General features: G+C 40.9%; 1 protein-coding gene across 3 annotated transcripts; it reads right to left on the bottom strand.

Moving 5' to 3' along the window:
• Positions 1–4428: 4428 nt before the first annotated feature.
• Positions 4429–12364, bottom strand: STMND1 (stathmin domain containing 1). Of its 3 annotated transcripts, XR_008331541.1 has the most exons (5): positions 11995–12364; positions 10287–10422; positions 7581–7732; positions 6204–6382; positions 4430–4858 (listed from the first exon to the last, which is right to left on the bottom strand). XR_008331541.1 is itself a non-coding variant. In XM_053396846.1 (4 exons), the coding sequence occupies exons 1-4, from the start codon at positions 12142–12144 to the stop codon at positions 4589–4591; spliced, it is 708 nt and encodes a 235-aa protein (XP_053252821.1). In that variant the 5' UTR covers positions 12145–12364; the 3' UTR covers positions 4429–4588. The 3 variants fall into 3 exon arrangements, 2 of the variants coding, with proteins under 2 accessions (XP_053252821.1, XP_053252822.1); XM_053396846.1 differs by lacking the exon at positions 6204–6382 and having other exon boundaries at positions 4429–4858; XM_053396847.1 differs by lacking the exon at positions 4430–4858 and having other exon boundaries at positions 6062–6382.
• Between the last annotated feature and the right edge of the window lie 7414 nt (positions 12365–19778).

Below are 19778 nucleotides of genomic sequence, written 5' to 3'. Positions count from 1 at the left end.
CTGTCTTAGAGGGGTTGTAGCTGATACACCGGTCTCAGCTGATGGAGGGCACTTTGTACACAGATACATGCCAGTACTTGCTTTAGTGACCAAGATGGCTCTATTCCCTCCCCTGGTCTGTAAACAAGTGCAACTCTTGCCTAAAACAGGCCAAACATTAGTTCCCAAGGCATATGAATTTATTTAGCAGCAGTATGGCAAGAGGTTCTCTGCGTTCAGCTTCTACTATCCCCATGCTCTGGTAATATGTTGCCCCTTTCCCTGCTACCATGCTGATTAAGACCCAGGAACACCCCTTTTAGCCACCAGAATAACGTTTTGAAGCATTATTGTGGTTTGACAGAGTCGGAAAAGGATATGTTGCAATGTAGACTGGTGTGGTGGCTTATGCTTTGATATTTCAAACACAGTAGCTAGACTTGGAGCTGGAAATGTGCAGGCCTGTCTCCAGCATTCTGCAGTTGTCTGGCAAGGAGCATGTTGTTATGGCAGCTGTTGGAAAATGTTATGTCACAGTGCCCTCTTTCCCTCTGTTCAGGATTAGATATTGTGCTTTTTAAATGCATGTTGTGTAGCTAATAAAAGCTTGTCCTGCATCACAAGCACATTGAAAGGATTGCTAGACTGAACACTTGAGTAGTACAGATCCTGATGCTCAGATGTGATTTGTGTGGCTTACACAAGATTCTCAGTCTTCATTTTTCTTCCACCTGAACTTCAAAACTGCCCTACTCATTCTATTTCTTTTTTTATTAAAAAACTATTCCCTTCCCAAGCAAGGGACTATGTTGGCTTTTAGCTGGAATCATACTGACCTTCCCAGATTGGTTCCTAAACGCATTGTGCAATATGGGGCAGTAATTGTAACTAAGTATGGATGCAACCTCAGGCACCGAAGGCGCAGTAATCTAATGTCTTTCTTTCTAGACCAGTGTTCTGCCTGAGCTTTAACACCACAAGGTTAGTTGGTTATCACTTGTTGATAGGAATGTAGACTATTTCAAGCATTCTTCTACGTCTATTTTTAAGTCAGGCTAGAAATCCGTATTTTGGAATTAGTGCAGACTAGAAATGCACGGATTGTATCCTGCCTTATCTGCCAAACAAAATGTGCAATATGCAAGACATAACTTAGCTACTTTCAAGTCTAAAGCTTTTGCTCGACTGGTGCTTTAAAAGCACCAACAAATAAACTCAAACTGAAATCTGATGCAGGTACTGAAGCCTGGCTTGAATGTGTCCTTGGACTCTTATAATACCTCTCAGTTGCCCGAATCAAGGATAGAGAAGGGGTGTGAATGTGTGTAGAAACCAGACTTCTATAGAAAGGTAATATTTACACACAGTGCTTGGTTTACTTTTGCCTCTGGCCTTGCACATCACTGGGATGCATCTCCTGGAAGGTCACCCAGATGGGAATGAGGCCTTGGTCTGTGAAAGGTTTCCCACCCCTACTTTCAACCATAGATTCCCGCCCCCCCCCAGTAGCTATTTCAGAATGCAGTGTAATGATGGTGAAACAACTACTTTTGCTTAGCTAGTTTATAATTTAGAAGCATTAGGTGCATGGTAAATCTGTCTAATGACATCACAAATTGAAGGTGTAATATAATGCGTTATAATAGCACGAAAGAACAAGAAACTCACTTTGGGAGATCTGTTAACCATAGCGGCATAAAGAATATATCAGAAACAGACAAACTCATCCGTGCCTCTGTTGCTTAGCCACAAGGGGTATCTGCAGGGATTGGCTCTGTGGTGGTCACCTTATTCTTAAGCATGGGTAGGCAATCTAAGGCCCGGGGGCCAGATCCGACCCAATTGCCTTCTAAATCCGGCCCGTGGACGGTCTGGGAATCAGCGTGTTTTTACATGAGTAGAATGTGCCCTTTTATTTCAAATGCATCTCTGGGTTATTTGTGGGGCCTGCCTGGTGTTTTTACGTGAGCAGAATGTGTGCTTTTATTTAAAATGCTTCTCTGGGTTATTTGTGGGGCATAGGAATTCGTTCTTTTTTTTCTCTCTCCCCAAAATATAGTCTGCCCCCCCCAAAGTCTGAGGGACAGTGAACAATCCCCCTGCTGAAAAAGTTTGCTGACCCCTGATTTTAAGGCTGGGGGATTCAGGACTCTGGTGATTCATCTTGATCCTAACTCACCAATACCTTCTTCTGACCAGCAATCTCGGTAGTGCAGTGGGCAAGGAAGCAAGGATCCTGGTTTGAATTCCATTGTACCTGAACTAGGTGTGGTTTTTGGTTTCTCTCAGTTTCTAATTCTTCCAATCTTAAATTCTGTTCTCCATATTGCAAATTTGTTTTTATAAGCTGTCCTGAAAATTTAGCAGCATGTTAGTGCAAATTTCTCCTTTTCCCCCAAGTATTTCCCACTAATACATTACATTGTTGTATGTCAAGAACCTGCTGCTTCCATACATTGATTGGACTCCATTTCCCATCAGCCCCAGACAGCAGATTAGGGATGATGGTAATTGTAGTCCAGGAACATCTGGAGGGCCACAGGTTCCCCATTGTGTTGCCTGCTATTTCCATTGATGAAGCTGCACTTCAGCTCATTATAAGTGTTTTTGCACACATTGCTCGGTTAGAGAACTGCATGGCAAGATTTAAAGTTGTACAAATTTCAAAGGGCGGTTGTGATTTGTTTCTCAGCCCTAATCTGAACATACCTTTTGATCCTATACATTTTTCACAGCATCAGGCCACATTATGCTGGTGGGTCACTGGCAAGAGTCTGAAATGGGTGTCAGTATCTGTCAGTAACAGTTATAAACCATGTAAGCTGCCCAGAGTGGCTGGAGCAACCCAGTGAGATGGGTAGGCTGCAAATAATAAATTATTATTATTATTATATTTGTTTTGTTCAAGGAGCTGGTGGCAGTGGGGGGCAAGATCAGAGATTCATATCCAAACACCTTTAGATTCAAAAAAAATATCTTGCTTTTTATCCAGCACTCACAAAAACCTGAAACAAAGCCTTCAAAAGTGTTGAGCTTCAAGACAGTGCAATGTGAGTATGGAATGTTATGTAGGAGGTTTTGGCAACCTAGTGCCCTCTAGTAGCCCATGATGTCTGAGGTTGATGGAAATGGAAGTCAAAAACATCTGGAGGGACCAGGTTGGTGCAGGCTGTTATTGCATCAGCTCCCTGACATCTTTGGTGCTCCAGTTTTGACTTGAGTGTAAGCTTTTCAGTGCTGAAGCTCACCAGGGCTCCATCTACTGTTCTCTGCAATAAACTGCATGAACACTCACTGATGTTTCCTTTTCTTACACTGTGCCACTTTTGCTTCCTTCTACCACCTCCTGACGATCCCAGATTGCAGATGCAAGATGTGAAATTGCATGGCTGTTTTGGGCTAACATGTTTGCATGTATTTATTGCTTGAGAGATTTATATCTGAAGCTTAAAAGTTACAAAACATTCACAAGTACGTCAGCATTATTTTTCAGAAAAACGTTAAGGGTGGAACATGTTTGCATTTTAAGCAATATCCATGGTGTAATGGGGATGTTTCAGGTAGTGGAGACGGACACACACACACACATATACCCATGCCAAAAAACAACACAATTCTCCTGGTATTGTGAAAGGAACTAATCTCCCAACTTCAGCAAACGGTGACTGGTCCTGGCACTGCTGACAGCAGTGCGTCTTTATTTAGCAGTGTATGCTGGACATGCTATCCTGGATACTACAGATGTTCACCTCCCACTCCCTTGGCAGAAGCAAGGCTTCATCAAGGAGGACAATAAGGGGGTGGAGAGGCCTGTGTCCTCCTAGGCATTGCCCTTGCTGGATCAACACTACTGGCTTGCCTGCTTTCACATTGAATTCTAGAACATTCAGTCTGGGAACAGCCAACTGTGTGATAGCTTCTGTTAATATAGCCACCAGTGGACATGAAGTAAGGCTGATTATGCTAATAATGGAGGTAACAGTTATGTACAAATGGGAAAGACTCTGCTCTATCGGTTCATTTCGCTGTGTCTCCTCCGGGGGTCCCAGCAAATTTATCTATTTAAAATCTAAATTGTTTAACTGATTGTTTCGGTACATAGTTCATTGGTGGCCCTAGTGCTGACACTGCAACAATACAATTATTTCTGACTGAGTGGACATATGTAGGATTGCACTGTTTATCCCTCCTTTTATCAATACTTCAGTGATTAGGATGGCAAAGTTTTCTTTTGCTCTAAAGTGGAAACAGTCAACAATGAGACCATTTTAAAGGTCTGTTTCAAGTTTGTTATTCTGCTTCATGAACTCTGAATATTTATTCACTTACAAACTGTATCAGTAGAAACAGTTCGTAATTATTATTATTATTATTATTATTATTATTATTATTATTATTATTTTCGTATTTGAAAATAATAAACAATCCTGCTAGAATGAGTTACATCATATTCTTATTTGTCTGTGGGGAAAGAAATTGAAAATATCCTATCAAATTAAACCATAAACAAATGTTTTTGTTTGGTTTTTAGTACATTTATTTTAATGCAGGTGAAAACCTAGAGATTTAACTTCCATAGCTCAAATATGTTTGAAATAAATTGTACTGATTAAAATGCTTCATTTACCATATTATAAGTGACATCTGACTCCACGATACTGAAACCTTCAAAATTGCCATTTACATTATCATCCCAGTCTTCTTTCTCTATCCAGCTTCCTGAACCCAGATTTAAGGAAAGCAACTGAAAAGTATTAGAAGTTTTTTCAGCTTCAGAAGCTGAACAGTCTATGTCACTCCCTGTAGTTCTGCTTTCATGGGAGGTTAGTGGTGATGGTCTGTCAGTCAGCAATTCCTTTTTCAGTTGCTCTTCTCTTGTCTGAAAAGAGATGCCTCTTTAAATGGGGTAGGGATACAATATTTGTAGAGACATGCATACGCATAGGCTAGCACCACAATCAAATTCTTAATGTGAATATAATTAACACGTGGAGGGGAGAGATGGCTATTGCAAGGTAAGCCCCGCCCTTACCTCAATGTGCTAATCGTTGCTTTTAGCACAGAGCTTGCAGGCATACAATTTATAGAAACAGAGATATGAAAGCTAGGAGGTAAATGGCACCTTAAACCTAGGTTATGGGCGCCACAACCGAGTGTCTACTAGGCGCACTTTTTTATAACCAGAATACAAAGCGGAAAGTGAATGTACTGCAGCTAAAATATTATGTTCATTTTTCACATGGTCCAGTCCTCATCTGAAGACTGCAAAAACAAAGCCATACTTCCCATGGCCCCTCCCCTAATAGTCTTATGAGGGTCCCTTTTCCAGTCATCAGAGTGGCTGGAAGTGGGGAGGCAGAAAAGGTCCTCCTTTTCTTACAGCAGTGGCAATTTTAATCTGAAATCTTAGGCTAAGTACTGCACCTAGAGCTCAGAAACTGCTCGCATTAATGAAATTCCTTGTCACAAAACGCGCCTAGAACAATGAGAGTTTCAGACGCTGTTTATAGGTGCATAGGCCCTGTATGTATAATCCGGTACCCTTTATTTTGAAGGGTGCAAGGAGACAACCTGTGTGCATAGAACTTGTATGCATGCATGCTCAGCATGAAAAAAACCCCTTTGAATATGTGACGGTCATGGTCAACCACAGCCATATTGATTTTCCCAACCCAATGCATGAGTTTTACCCATGTTAAGACTATCTGAGTAAGACTGTCGTTAGAAGCTGTTGACCTTCCTGTCAGAGTTACAGCTCTATCAGTGCAGTTGTACCTTGGTTTTCGAACAGAATGTGTGTTGGAGCGTCCTGCAGCCAATCGGAAGCTGCAGAAGTCGCACTGCTTGTTTGCCTTCTGAGGCAAAGTTCGCAAACCGGAACACCTACTTCCAGGTTTGCGACGTTCGAGTTCCAAGTTGTTCGTGAATTAAGCTGTTTGAAAGCCAAGTTATGACTGTACATTGCATGCTGAAGCAGGAACAACTAAAAGCCTTGTGGCACCTTAATGACCTAGCACTTATTGTGGCACTACATTTTGGGACTAGAGTCTGTTTCACTGGATGCATGTTGAATTTAAAGGCAGGAGGGCAGAAAATGTCAAATTTGTTTTAGCCTCTGTCAGTAAACTTGTTTAGAAATACGTCTTCCAGCAAGAGCCAAGTTCAGTAGTAACATGGGGAACAGAAGCTTTCCTAATTCAAAGATATGTTGTGATGTTACATACATTATTGATCGTTAGGTATTCAGATACTAGAATGATGTAGTCAGATTAGTGGATTCTTCTCTTTTCAACACATGGCTTGTTTTCAGAGTCCTCTATTGTTAAATTATGTGCTTCCTTTTGATTTCAAGCTTTTCCAGTTTGGCTGGTGGTTTCTTTGGTGGATTTCCTGTATCTATCAACTGTAGAAATAGTAAAATTTTATATATGTCCATGAAGGAAGTCTGTTTTTCAAAGGGGAATTACCTTATTCTACTCTGTACATGCATGTGAATAAATCAAATCACAGTATTTGAAATAATGTTGAAAAGAACCAAACAAATAGAAAGAGAAATAATGAAAGTATATTTTAACACATTACAATACACTTCAGAGTAAACATGCATAGTTACTTGGTTGTGTTTAGGTTACTTTTGTACATACAGTTCTCAGAGTCTTGCTAATGTTATCTCTAATGTTAGGATTTAACTTGTTTGCTACTATTTTTGAATCTTATGTTCCATCTCCTGCATTTTTTCCAGTTCATGTCAACTTTATACAGAGTGTTTCTTTTGTCAATGAAAGCCAATTTGGATTAAAATGCCAAACAGGAAAAAAAAATACCCTAATATCTCAAGTGCCATGTCTCCTCACATGAACCAGCTGGACCCTTCATTCTTCATCTTACGTCCCTCACTGTGTGCCCCCTTCAAGGGAGGTGCAGAGGGTGGCAACATGAGAACAAGCCTTCTCAGTGGTAACTTCCCGGTTGTGGAATGCTCTCCTCAGAGAGGCACACCTGGTGCCTTCACTATCTGTTTTTAGGTGGCGAGTAAAAACATTTTTATTCACTCAGATTTCTGGAATTTAGTTCTTCATATTTTAGTGGCATGGGGTTGACTTGGATTTGTATATTTGTTGTATTTTAGGTTGCTTTAATTCTTGTTTTATATTTTCTCATCTTGTGTCTTTTGCAAGTCACTTTGAGCTCATTTTTTGAAAAGAAAAAACTGACTAATCATTACAAGAAGCCCCACAAGGTTTGAGGGTGTTTTGGGAAGGAGTTTTAGATATAAGGGGCAGCGAAGAAGAAAGGGATTAGGAGACCCTCAGAAATAAATTGATTGAAATAAATATAATGAATGTATTTATTTATGTAGAGATTTTTTATACCAACCTTCACCAGAGAGAGGCACAGGGATGTTTACTAATATATAATATAATATAATATAATATAATATAATATAATATAATATAATATAATATTTCTCATACATTACATAAACAGCTTAATTAAATCAATTCCACAAGAAAGAGCCATTGCAGGAGTAACCCATAGTTCTGCAGAAATATCAGCTCAGACTGGAAAGTGTATTTCTGTTAGTTTTGACATTTACTTACTGTGGCATCATCTGCTGCTCTGTTATTAGAGTTTGCACTTGTGGTCTTGATTATTCCTTGCATCCGAAGCTCCTCCAATATGTCTGATGATGTCTGTCTTTCTCTTTCTGTTAAGCTCACTGGTTTCTTGGAAAGTCCACCTCTATGTATGTCTTCACAAACATAAATGTTAAATTATTATTTTTTTGATATGATGGCAGTTTTTTAAATTAGTTTTTTATTTTTAGAAGCATATTAAAAAACAACACAAGGGCATTTCTTTAAACGTCATTGTTAAGTTTCAGTCCTCTGAATTAATTCATATTTTTGTTTTATAAGGTTCATAATATGAAGAACAGGGGAGTCAAGTTGGGGGAGGGGAGAATTGTGCACTATAACCTAAATCTGCTAAAGCAAAATACTGAACGCAGTATCTTCTCTGGAAATCGTTCATTAGGTGAGTGTTCGTATAATGAGTTGACAATTTCCATTGATTCGCACGGGGAAATTTCAAATGCGTTCCCAACCATGGAATGTTGACCCTCAAAAGCCAAAATACCCCTGGGAAAATCCAGGAAAAAAATGCTCTCTGATTTGTCTAATCATTCCCCTCCTCCATTCCTGCCCTCACCACCAACCAGTGAAAGGCAAGTGAGAAAGTAAAAAATGCTCTCTGTTCAGATAGCTGAAACTATGGTATGTATGGTGAGTTTTGAGTACTAATTCCTCATTGCAGATAAGTGAATTTTCGCATAGTGAAGCGGGAACTGCATGTATCTAGAAACTTTAGAGCAACTCTGTTATAACAGTAAAAAGTCAGCATCATTCACACCATCTTCAACCAGCCAAAAATATTTAGCCTGGACATGGTATTCAATTTCTGTGGACTCATATTCTATCTATAGATCCTCTTAAACTATTTATAGTTTATCTTGGCTTCCTTTGAAACGGGCTTCTATTAAATTTAAGCAAGAGGAAAATCTGCCATACTTTGAATCAGTCTCCATTTTCCTGCTTCTAGTATCCCCTGTTATATCTGAACACAAGAAGAGCGCTCTTTGCTGAGTCAGATCAGCAGACCTAGTCTAGCATCCTGTTCTCACATTGGTCAATCAGATGCCTATTAGGTTCTGCAGGCAAGACATGATTATGAACATAATTGTTATCCTAAGTTATTGTCCTGGGTCCCATTCCAATCAGCATGGTTTGTACGGCAAAACATCTCAGGATATGATGTCATGCCATAGACCTTGTTTCAAATGGGAATGCGTTCGGCCTGCTGCATATTTCAACTAGTGCCCACATCACTGTTCCTTGTCTGATTTCTTTTCAGTCCCCCCCCCCATTGTTCCTGTGCATTCTAGTGCACATCTTTCTGAATTTTTCAGTTTATACACAAATAGTTAAACTCAGCAATACTGACACCTAGGCACTCCCAATTGTTTCCAGTGGTCATTTCAATAAGCATGCTGGAATAGGAACACACGCTTTCATGCAAAAGGTCCCAAGTTCAAACCATGGTTTCTCCAAGTAAGGCTGGGAAAGACTCCACACTAAAACCCTGGGGGGCTCAGGATTGGCCCTACCATTGGGCAGAATGAGGAAAGCACTTCAGAAGGCTGTTGGGTAGCAGCAGCAGTCCTTTACAGTTCTTCCCAAGTCCCTCAGCCATTCCCCTCTGTTGCCACATGGCCTTTCCTGGGGCCTCTGCTGCGGTGGAAGACACTATCTTTCTATACATAAAAATGGGAAAGGGGCACCATCTTGTCCTTTCTCTCGGGCAGCACAGTTTCTTGGTCTGACCCTGGGGAGAGCCACAGCCAATCAGTGTTGACAGTACTAAGCTAGATAGAGTCTAGACCAATAGTCTGAATTGGTAGAAGGCAGCTTCCAATGTTCCTACTCATATCCATGAGCAGCTCCTTGCTACTTTGAGCTGTACAGTAGTACCTCGTTTTGCGACGGAGATCCATTCTGGAGCCCCAGTCTCTGGCTGAAAAGGATGCTGGGCAAAGCACCGCATCTGCGCACGGAGCGTTTTGCGCTTCTGCACATGTGCAAAGCGCAATTTAGCACTTCTGTGCATGTGCGAGCGACAAACCTGGAAGTAACCCATTCCTGTACTTCCAGGTTTGCCGCGGACGTTCAATGGAACGGGCACTCGATGAGGCGGACGCTAGACAAGGTACCACTGTATATGCATGAAGAGTGCGAGCAAGAAGAAGTAAATCAGAAAGAAAATAAACAGATGAAACATCTAGGCAAGAACTGGCCTTTTAAAAAAATCAGTGGACACAGTGCAAATGTGCACTGAACATAAAGGTAAAGGAACCCCTGACCGTTGAGTCCAGTCACGGATGACTCTGGGGTTGGGGCACTCATCTCGCTTTACTGGCCGAGGGAGCCGGCGTTTGTCTGCAGACAGCTTCTTGGTCATGTGGCCAGCATGACTACGCTGCTTCTGGCAAACCAGAGCAGCATATGGAAACGCCGTTTACCTTCCCACCGGAGCGGTACCTATTTATCTACTTGCACTTTTTGGTGTGCTTTCGAACTGCTAGGTTGACAGGAGTAGGGACCAAGCAACGGGAACCCACCCCATCATGGGGATTCGAACCGCCGACCTTCTGATTGGCAGGCCCTAGGCTCTGTGGCTCTCAGCCATTCTCTACCTGCTACCAAACACAAAACACTGCTTTGTGTTACTCAGATGCTAGTAATTCACACCTGTATTTTGTTCATTAGCTGGTGGTAGCTTTCCTGTACCGCTGTCTGGCAGCCTTCCTTCACTGGAATAGTCTTCAGCAACTGACCCACCTTGGGAGGAAGTGTTAACTCTTCCAGTAAGTGGATCATTTTCAGCCTGGGGAAAAATTGATATTAGCATTTATCTTCACAAAATTTATACAGTATAGAACAAACTCCAGTTGTTGAGTTTACTGGTGTTCTTTGCACAATTGTTTAAGTCTATTCTGTTCTCCTGAAGCTTGCCACGGAGGGAGAGAAGGGCTGAGGAAGATTAGCGTCCCCTGCCCTGGTATGACAGTGGTGATAGTTGTAAAAGTAATCAAAGGTTGTTGTAAACTTGGCTGCTTCACTGCAGCCCCCATTCACTAATCCTGGCTTGCTTTGCATCTTGTCACCCTTGGTTTGCTTGCACTGCAAACGTACATTGCACTGGACAGCAATCTGACCATATATTGCAGCTAAGTTATATGTGCTGATGTAGCAGTAGATTCTTCCAAGCCACACAGGCAAACCCAGCTCCTGTTGACATAGGTTTTGCTCTTTAGTCTTGCCATTGCTGCACTGCTACCTAATTTTTTTTTGCAGAGAACTGCACAAATTTGTACAGTGATTACATGCAACACTGCATAACAGTCCATTCCTCTGTCCCCACATTCCCCTCAGTAGGAAAAATAAGAAAATACCAAGTTGGGGGAGGGGATGCAGGAAAATACTGGAAGTAAAGGAGGCTAGAAAAATGGATCACCATGCCTAACACATGATAGCAAACATGATCATGGTTACAGGGTTCATTTCTCCAAAATCAGTTTTTTGTTACGTTAACTAGGAACATTTATCCCTTTTACATCCTGTCTTTGTGCTTCCCATAGCATCTGTTTGATTACTGGGGAAAACTGGATCCTAGAATAGACAGGCTTTTGGTCTGTTCCAGTGGAGCACTTCTCATGTTCTTACGTTAAACAACTTCCTGTAGCACCTGCATTGTGTTCTATACATTTTCAGTACAGGTGATTCAAATCAGCTGTGTTGGGTAAATCCATTTTAATTCAATGTTGATCAATGCTGTAATTGTGGCAGTCTGGGATTCAGCCTGCGCCGTGAGAGAAAATAGAGGCAAACCAATCTCTCTTCTACTGCTGATGCAGGAGGGGTGTTCGTTTACTATTGTTTGAGACATTTAATGTATAAAGCAATCGTGTGACTTAACAAGATATACTGCAGACAGGTAGCATCAATTTAAAAGCCGAAGAAAAGAATCAAGTACAACACCAAAATTTCCTAAAGTGCTCATCTAGCAATGCAACAAAAAGGACAAATCCCACCCAAAACCCAAATATGAGTGACACAGTAAAGGGATAAATGGGTGGGGGGGCCACCATTGTAAAAGCCCATTTTCATGTTGCCACCTCTGCACGTCAGATGAAGCACGTGGGAAAGGGCCTCTGATGAAGACTGAAGTCAGGGCTTGGACTTGTTCATGTGGGTAGAGGTGGTCCTTGAGATTTTGCTGCCTCCTACAGGAGTCTGTTTGCTTCCATTGTGCTACACTGTATGTGTAAATAAGGCAGGCATTATAGAGATACCACCATTCTCTAGTGATCACCCATCTAAAGGAAGCAAAGTGTGGCAACACTGATCTTGGAAAGTAACCATTTGTAGAAGTAGAGAAATCTAAGCAACATATTACCTGCTTTTTGACTTCTCTGCTCTGATGTGGATTATTGGATGATGGTTCCTTGACAGTTGCCCTGCTGGAAGTGCTGCAACCCATGTTGTGACAAGTGCTTCTTTGGAAGCAGAACAGGGAGCTCAGCCTCCTGTTTTTCACAGAAACCATCACTATGGACTTAAGCTGTTGCCAAGGCCTGTTGCTACAATAAATCACGCCCAGCAAAGTGCTTTTGTCTAGCGTTTAGCACACTGTAGCACTCTGCATCTTAGCTTGGGTGACCCTGCCTAAGCATGGACAATTGCCTCAGGTCAGATGTGAACAGCAGAATGGCAGCAAGAAATATTGGTAGATTCTTCCCAGTTATGGAGGGAAGGAACATTTTTACGCTGACCATTTTCCTGCATCAGCTTGCATCCCGTTCCTTTGCTGTAGCTGCAAAATAATGGTAACAACATTTTTAAGAACGATGGAAAGTTCATCAAGAGAGTGCAACTGTTTAGGTTTCCATTGGTAAAAAACATCAGAGACAGAAACCCTAAATATATAAGGGGATTAGACAACAACAACTGCTAGGGAAGCTTTTTAAAATGCATGTGTGTAAACCAGTTCTTACAATGAGTTTCACACAGCACCCTCCTTTGCTAATTGTTCTCCATACATTAAAAAAAAGAAAAGAAAACTCAATTTCTTGCTCCAGTCATGCAAAACATGAAAATACAGAAAAGGAAAGGAAAATCATATAAAAGAGGCAGCCAAGACATTAGTTTTCTTGAAGTGTAATGTTTTTACAAGCTAGCTGTTTGTTGACTTGAAGTGGCTAGCAGTTATCCCCTAAGTATGATCAGTTAGCTGCTGTTTGGCCTGAGACTATTATTTCCCCAAATTTTCATGTTGGGTGTCCATGTGAAAATGAGGACAGGACTCCTACAGAGGTGGTTTTAGGGTAGCTAAACCGATTCGCCTGCTCTGGGTGCTTCACTGCAGGGGGAGTCACAACAATATGTGGCAGGCCACTGATTTCCTCATCCCTGTGGCAGAACATAGCAGTGCTTTGTATGGGAGAGTGCGCAGATCTCCTGCTGGCTGCAAGCACATGTCTTCATCTGAAATCTAAAAGATACCATGTTCCTGTAAGCCCTGTTGCTATGGAAAATACCAGGAATATTGAGAGCTCTCTGCCTAACCTTAAGCCAGCCCAGAGATTCAGAACTACCAAAAGAAGAATGTTACCCAAGCTGATCTCAGAATAGCAGAATACTGGGAAAATAAAACAACGAGGGCTAAATTCATACCAATAGACCATTCTCCACCACACACAATTATTTCCAGGAAGAAAGGATTTGTTGCATGTATTAAGGGGTTCTGGTATTGTGGGGAATAGTAATAGTTCTTTTGCAGTAGCCAAAGACTAGGAGGGAGTGTTGCTCATGGATAATCAGTGACATGAACATCCTATCTATCTGTGGTACTGAGATATGAATACAGACTCTTTTTTTTTGCTAGGCATTTTCTGATTACTTTTATGTCTGCATACATAATAAAAGCCAGCAGAGGGCAACAGTATCTCGTTGGAAAATAATAAGAATTGCACTGCAATTATGTTAACAATTGCACTACTGTACTGTTTATGTCACATAGTAATTTTGCCCATTATATTGGAATAAGTGTAATATTAAAAAGAGGGTTGGGTAACCCTGATGCCATGTATTGGGTTTTTAAAATGCATAAATAATACATCTGATTGAATGCTTAAAAATACATTTAAGCACATCCCCATTCCAGTCAAGTACAGGCAAATGTTTGCTGGTGAATTTCTAACAGATTCAGGGTACTTTATGAAACTGGAATGCAAATCTCTTGTAAAGTTGCTCTCTCTTGTTCGTCAGGATGAGCCCCTGGTGCTAATGGCAACTTTCTTAAGTCACCTCTTAGCTTTGGACACTGCATAAAACTCTAGGGCTGATGGGAATCTAGACTCAGGGCTACCATGATGAAATGACACCCCAGATTAAGAGCAGCTTCCGCGTTGTCTCAGTTTCTATAATTTTTGAACATGTTGGCTTTTTATTCCCCTGGGAACCCATTTCATGACTTAGTTGTATTATTTATAGGCAGGTGTTATCCGTGTCATATAAAATAATCAGTTTGTAAATCTGTATTTATTCACATTTTGACAAGTGGTAGAAACATGGATATTCAGCCAAGCATCGGACTAAAGTGGCGCCTCTTGCTTGGCAGATGTATTTATCTTGCTAGCATATTGACTAGTTTTATATTAAGTTGTATTTAAATGAATCATTGTGTTACTGTAGGTTGATGTTGTTTTCCTCTCTGGGATTGTGTGAACCATGAAGAGCAGGTTGTAAATAATTTATATAAACATAAATAATATATAAGCAGTTAAAAACCAAATTGTTTATTCAAAGTTCCTAGAATCTTTTTCAATTTTAAGAACAAGTGAAATGTCATATCAAGCTCCTGGACGTTGTCCCAACATTGAGTTGACCAGTATAAATACTACTACACTTTTAGAGAAGACGAACTGGGCCTCCCCCCCCCCCCAATTTCTGCTGTTGGATTAAACTCAATTTGAGCGTCTCTGGCTGTTGCCTGGGTTGCATGCTCCTAAATCTGGTCCTGGTGAAGAATTTGCATTGTCTCTGGCTAATTCATCCTGGGATTGGGTCATTGTTTGGTGTCAACTGGAGATTAAGAGTTCCACATGCAAGACTGTCCCATACTCCCATAGTAATTAGATACAATGGGATTACTATGACAAGTTTTTATTATTATTAATTAATCACAATACATACAACATTTATGTTCTAGATCAGTGATTCCCAATTGGGGGCTTGCTTAGCACACCCAGTTGGTCTGTGGGACCATTCACATAACAACATCCACCATATATTTATCAAAATTTTCAAAAGTAGGGGATCCATGACTTGGCTTTTGAAAAACGGGGTCTGCAATACTTAGCTAATTGGGAACCCCTGCTCTAGATAGTTTTTGAGCTAGGTCCCTGCACAAGAATAAGCTTTAAAATTTGCTTATTAAAGGTCTTTCAAAACGTAAGAGTTGTCATTAGGAAAGTTTTCTCATACCACATCCATTCCACTACCAGAAGCCTTGTTCTTAATGTGCTGCAACAGGCAAATCCAATCATTGTCTTGTACTTGAAAAAGATGTTTCACAACCCCTAGCTGCTGCTGTTGCTTCTTCTTCTTCTTCTTCTTCTTCTTCTTCTTCTTCTTCTTCTTCGGCGATCACTTGTAGCTGAGTAAAATTGTCTTCCAAAACAGGGTTTTAGCAGTGAGTCCGTAAGTGACTGTGGAGACCAGTTCTGGATCCGCACATCCTTCCATAGTGGGGACATAGGTTTCCAAGCGGGAGTTGATCATGGTGAGGGTTTGCCAAGTATGCCTTCCTCTTAGCACGTTTCTCCCTGTCGTCCTAGCAAACCATGGCTATTACAGCAGGTGACAGTTAAGCTTGTGTGCTTGTGCTTACACAACAAGGCCTATTTTTGATCCTCTTGCACTAAACACATTGGATCTCAACCAAAGGGTTACCTCCCGCTAAGCCATTTGCAGGGTAGACACATTGAAGTCAATTGACTTAATTTTGCCATGACCAATGGGTCTACTTTGAAGATGACTTAGTGGATACAAATCATAAAGTCAGTTTTCTGCACTCCCAATTGTTGAATGGCTTCTGTTTGTCTCATGGAACAGTAATTTGTTATTACTGGAGATGTTTCTTGTATAAGTTTAGCTTTCCACTGAGCCATGTAGTGCCTTCTCTGGTAGGATGCCTTGGAGAGGCCCTTCCATCTTAGCCTGAACAACTTGATAGAAAGTTAAATGGAATGCAATCCAGCATACATCACCCAAGACTCCCTGGGTATCCCTTATATATTAAAAAAAAACCTGAAAGCAGAATCTGTGTTTTAAATAAGAGAGACTTCACAACCTTGAAATGGAGGGAAAAAAATGAGGCAGCATATAAAGCACCATGGAAACACCAAAATAAAAAGCCTGAAAGGACAAAATATTGAAGGAATAGAATGCCTTTGTGCACAAATGTGAATTTCAACCAGGGTGAGTAGGCAAGTACAACTGTACGATGCTGTTCTATACATAGAGAGAAGAGAAATCACTTTGCTTTTTCCCCCCTCTGAAAAGCATCCGCCTCTAGCATGGAAGGCGGTGGCTATTTTTAAATCCCACAGCAACATTTCACAGCAACTGCATCTGAAACATGTTTTCAAATGACTGATCAGAGTAGTTGCGGATCAGATAAAAAAAATGTAATAGGAGTCTGAATCATCTTGAAATAGGAGACAAAAGAGACTATGCTGAGTAACGGTCAGAAAAAAATCAGATACAACAACACTACAAACACATTAATAAGAGAGAGTTGGGGAACTTCCAGATGGTGCTGATTTAGGGAATCACATGAGCTTTCTAGCGTATCTGATCTTTTCAGTAAACAGCCGGTGTCTTGGCAGTACATATAATAGGCAGTGCTGGTTTCCAGTGTCTTAAGTGCTATGGCACTTGTAGCCAATGTGCTTTACTGCAGATGGTGGTCTACAACTCCCATCACCTGCTTCAGCCAATGATCAGGTATGGTGGGAGTTGGACTACAAAATCTAAATGGCACCACACTGGCTATCCCTGTGGTGTCCTGTGTGTAGTAGGTCCTCTGCATAGAGGAGAAATGCTACTGGGTGACAAAGAGAAGGTGTAACTGCTCAAAAACTACTTTGCGCCTGTCTTCACCCAAAAGGAAAGCATTGGCCAACCTGGTGATAACAGAATAAAGTATCCAAGGAGGGAGCTGCAGTCCGAGATAGGAAAAGAGGTGGCAAGGGAACACCTAGCTACTTTAAATGAATTCAGATTTCCAGGACCTGATAAGCTGCACCCAAGGGCACCAAAGGCGCTTGCAGATGTAATCTCAGAGTCTCTGTGTGTAATCTTCGACAATTCTTGGAGAGCAGGTGAGGTCCCTGTGGGTCTGAGGCAGGCAAATGTTGTCACTATCTTCAGAAGTCGGTGAAAAGAAGACCCAGGTAACTACCAACTAGTCAACTTCTTGTAGAAACCAGGAAAGGTCCTCGAACAGATAATTAAATAGTTGGTGTATGAGCACTTAGAAAAGGATGCTGTGGTTACTAAGACCCAGTATGGGTTTCTCAAAAACAAGTCATGCCAGATAGAAACACAAGATTGATGCATCAGGGGAACACCTGGCTTGCTAGTATTACATGTGAAAAGGAACTAGGGATCCTCATAGACCATGAGCTTCACATGAGTCAACAGTGTGACGCAGCAGTAAAAAAGCTAATGCTATTCTAGGCTGCATCAACAGAAGTATAGTGTCCGGGTCAAGGGAAGCAGTCGTATTTAGTATTTTAAAAATAAGTAGAAGCAATGGAATACTGATCTAGATCAGGACCATTTTTGAGGGAGGTTGGAGGGAATTTAATCATTTGCCCTGACATGCCCCTCCTCTCTGCTATTTGCTTTGAAAGAGAAGCTTCAGTTGTTGCCGATGAGAACTTCTTACCCAATGCAAAGAGCAGGTACTAGTGCAGTGGTAATGAAGAATCTGGATCAGTATTGTAACAGAGACAAAGGGTTAAGGCTTTCTCTTTACATGACATAGTCCTAATTCAGGGCTCCCTACAGCTACTATTTGCAGCTTTGAAAATCACACAATTACTCATTGCATGAATTATGTCACACCTCTCTTTGAAGAACTATATGCTTTATTTTTCTAGTGGAGTTCCTACACTGAAATGTTATAACAAAAATATTTTTTTAAAAAATTAGTTTCTAAATGTCCACAGAGGATTATTTAAGACTTGAAATGTTTTCAGTCTTCTGAATTACTTCTGTGCTCATGTAATGATAATTTGACTCATGTTTTGTCTACACTACAGATTTTGCAAGTGCACTTATTGGTAAAAAGCAGTGTGTGTGTTCGAGAGAGAAAGAACAGTCTGTTACCATTGCAAATGAAAATAAGTAGAAGGCAAATATGCAGTTTAAATATAAAACCTCTACTTCTTGCATTCCATTTGCTCATTAACAAATAAGTAGTATTTCGATACAATCTGTTAACACACTAATTCTTTTGTAAGCAGAAGAAACTATGTTCCCGAGCTTTTGGTTAGTAACAGAGCTGCCAGATCCCCCCACCCCTTGACACAGGCTTTGGACCTTTAACAACATAGCAGGCAGAAATTCAACAGGTGGTTTCCCAACATGAAATTTCCCTGGTGTGTGGAAATCTGCACCCATTGAATCACTGCATGTCATATGGCTATGAATATCTCAACCTCTTGCTGAGGAAGTAGCAACCTTAAACCCAGTAGGCAATTCAGCTCAGAACAGACTATGATTCAAACTTGCATCTAGGGTGAAATCTGAAAATACAACTCTAAATACATAATCCATTATTTGAATTGTAAATCAATACTCTTTGCACCCATCTGAGTCAAGGCACCTTAATCTGGAGGTCATGTACTCTAAGCTTCATTTTAGCCTAATTATCCCATAAAAATGAACATGTCAATAAAAAGATAGATTTTTAAAATGGCTTTCTTTCCTAGGGAACCCTATGAAAATTTTCTGTCTCATCTCTGCTAACTGCTTGCAGGATACTCCCCCCAACCCTTCTTTCCTTTCAGAAGACAGTTATCCTTTTTATATATTCTGTTCAGTGTGTACCCAGCTGAAAGCTTATCATGCCAAACAGGAATTAATACAACAGGGCTGCAAACTTTTTGGGCCAGTGGGCCCATTTGGAATTTTCAGAAAGTGCCGTGGTACCAGTCACAAAATGGCTGCCACATCCAAAAGTACAAAAAACAAAAAAAGGGAACACAATGGTGTGGGCACCAGCTTCCCCATCAATGGAAAAAACCCCCCAAAACTACATTAGCCACCAGCATACTTGCTCACAGGGAGAATTCCTTTGTACCTGTCCTTCAACATTTTGTCCCCCCACCCAAAAATATCACCCTGTGGTCATACCTTGCTCTTCTCTGTTGTTGCTGCTTGTTTTAATGACTTGGGGGCTGGCCATACATAACCTTGTTTCTTCCTTGTTGAAGTGTTCCAAGGGGACAGCAACAATCTTCAGGGTTTTAGGCTGCCATCCTCACCATGTCTTCTCAGAAGCAAGCCCTACTGAATTCACTGGGGTTTACTCCCAGGTAAATGGGTTTAGGATGGCAGCTGCTTCACATATATTCACTATCTTGCACCTAAATTGATCTAAATCCCCAAATTACCTCATTAATATGGAAGGGAGGTGCAGTGGCAAGCCGACAAACTCTATTAATCAACCCCCTGGTTCTAAAACTGAAAGCTGTCAACATGACATATTCAGGTGCACAGTTTATAAAGGGCTCCTGACATTGTAGACTTGAAGTACAGAAAGCTGCACAGTTCCTTTGAAAGATGTGTATTTTAATACTGAATCTGAAAAAGGCTTGGATAAAAATAGCAGCCATGAGTAAATGGCTAAATATGTTTTACTTTAGGGGTGGGGGAGAAGACTCCTACAAGTGATTAAGTAGAAAACCCGCATATAGTATTAATCTGTACTATGATTCATATTAGGCATGTGTTTATAAATATTCATAGTTAGCTCCTACAAATCTGATTAATTGACTCTTCTGACATCACTGCAGCCCTTTTATATAATCCTGGTACATCATACCTCGGCGTTCTACTCATGTCTCTGAATATAATTTTAACACATTTTGCTTTAATTCAGGGCCG

Source organism: Podarcis raffonei, chromosome 7, assembly GCF_027172205.1.
Source record: "Podarcis raffonei isolate rPodRaf1 chromosome 7, rPodRaf1.pri, whole genome shotgun sequence".
NCBI lineage: Eukaryota > Metazoa > Chordata > Lepidosauria > Squamata > Lacertidae > Podarcis > Podarcis raffonei.
This window is presented reverse-complemented; position numbering and strand designations above follow the sequence as displayed.

Bases quoted from the DNA above. Each gene is read 5' to 3' on its own strand.
- STMND1 (XM_053396846.1), bottom strand. From the start codon at position 12,144: ATGGTTTCTGTGAAAAACAGGAGGCTGAGCTCCCTGTTCTGCTTCCAA. The intron at 7,733-10,286 runs GTGTGAATTACT...ATGTTTGTGAAG, and splicing joins AGCTAATGAACAAAATACAG to ACATACATAGAGGTGGACTT. The intron at 4,859-7,580 runs GTAAGTAAATGT...ATCTCTTTTCAG, and splicing joins GAGCAGCAGATGATGCCACA to ACAAGAGAAGAGCAACTGAA.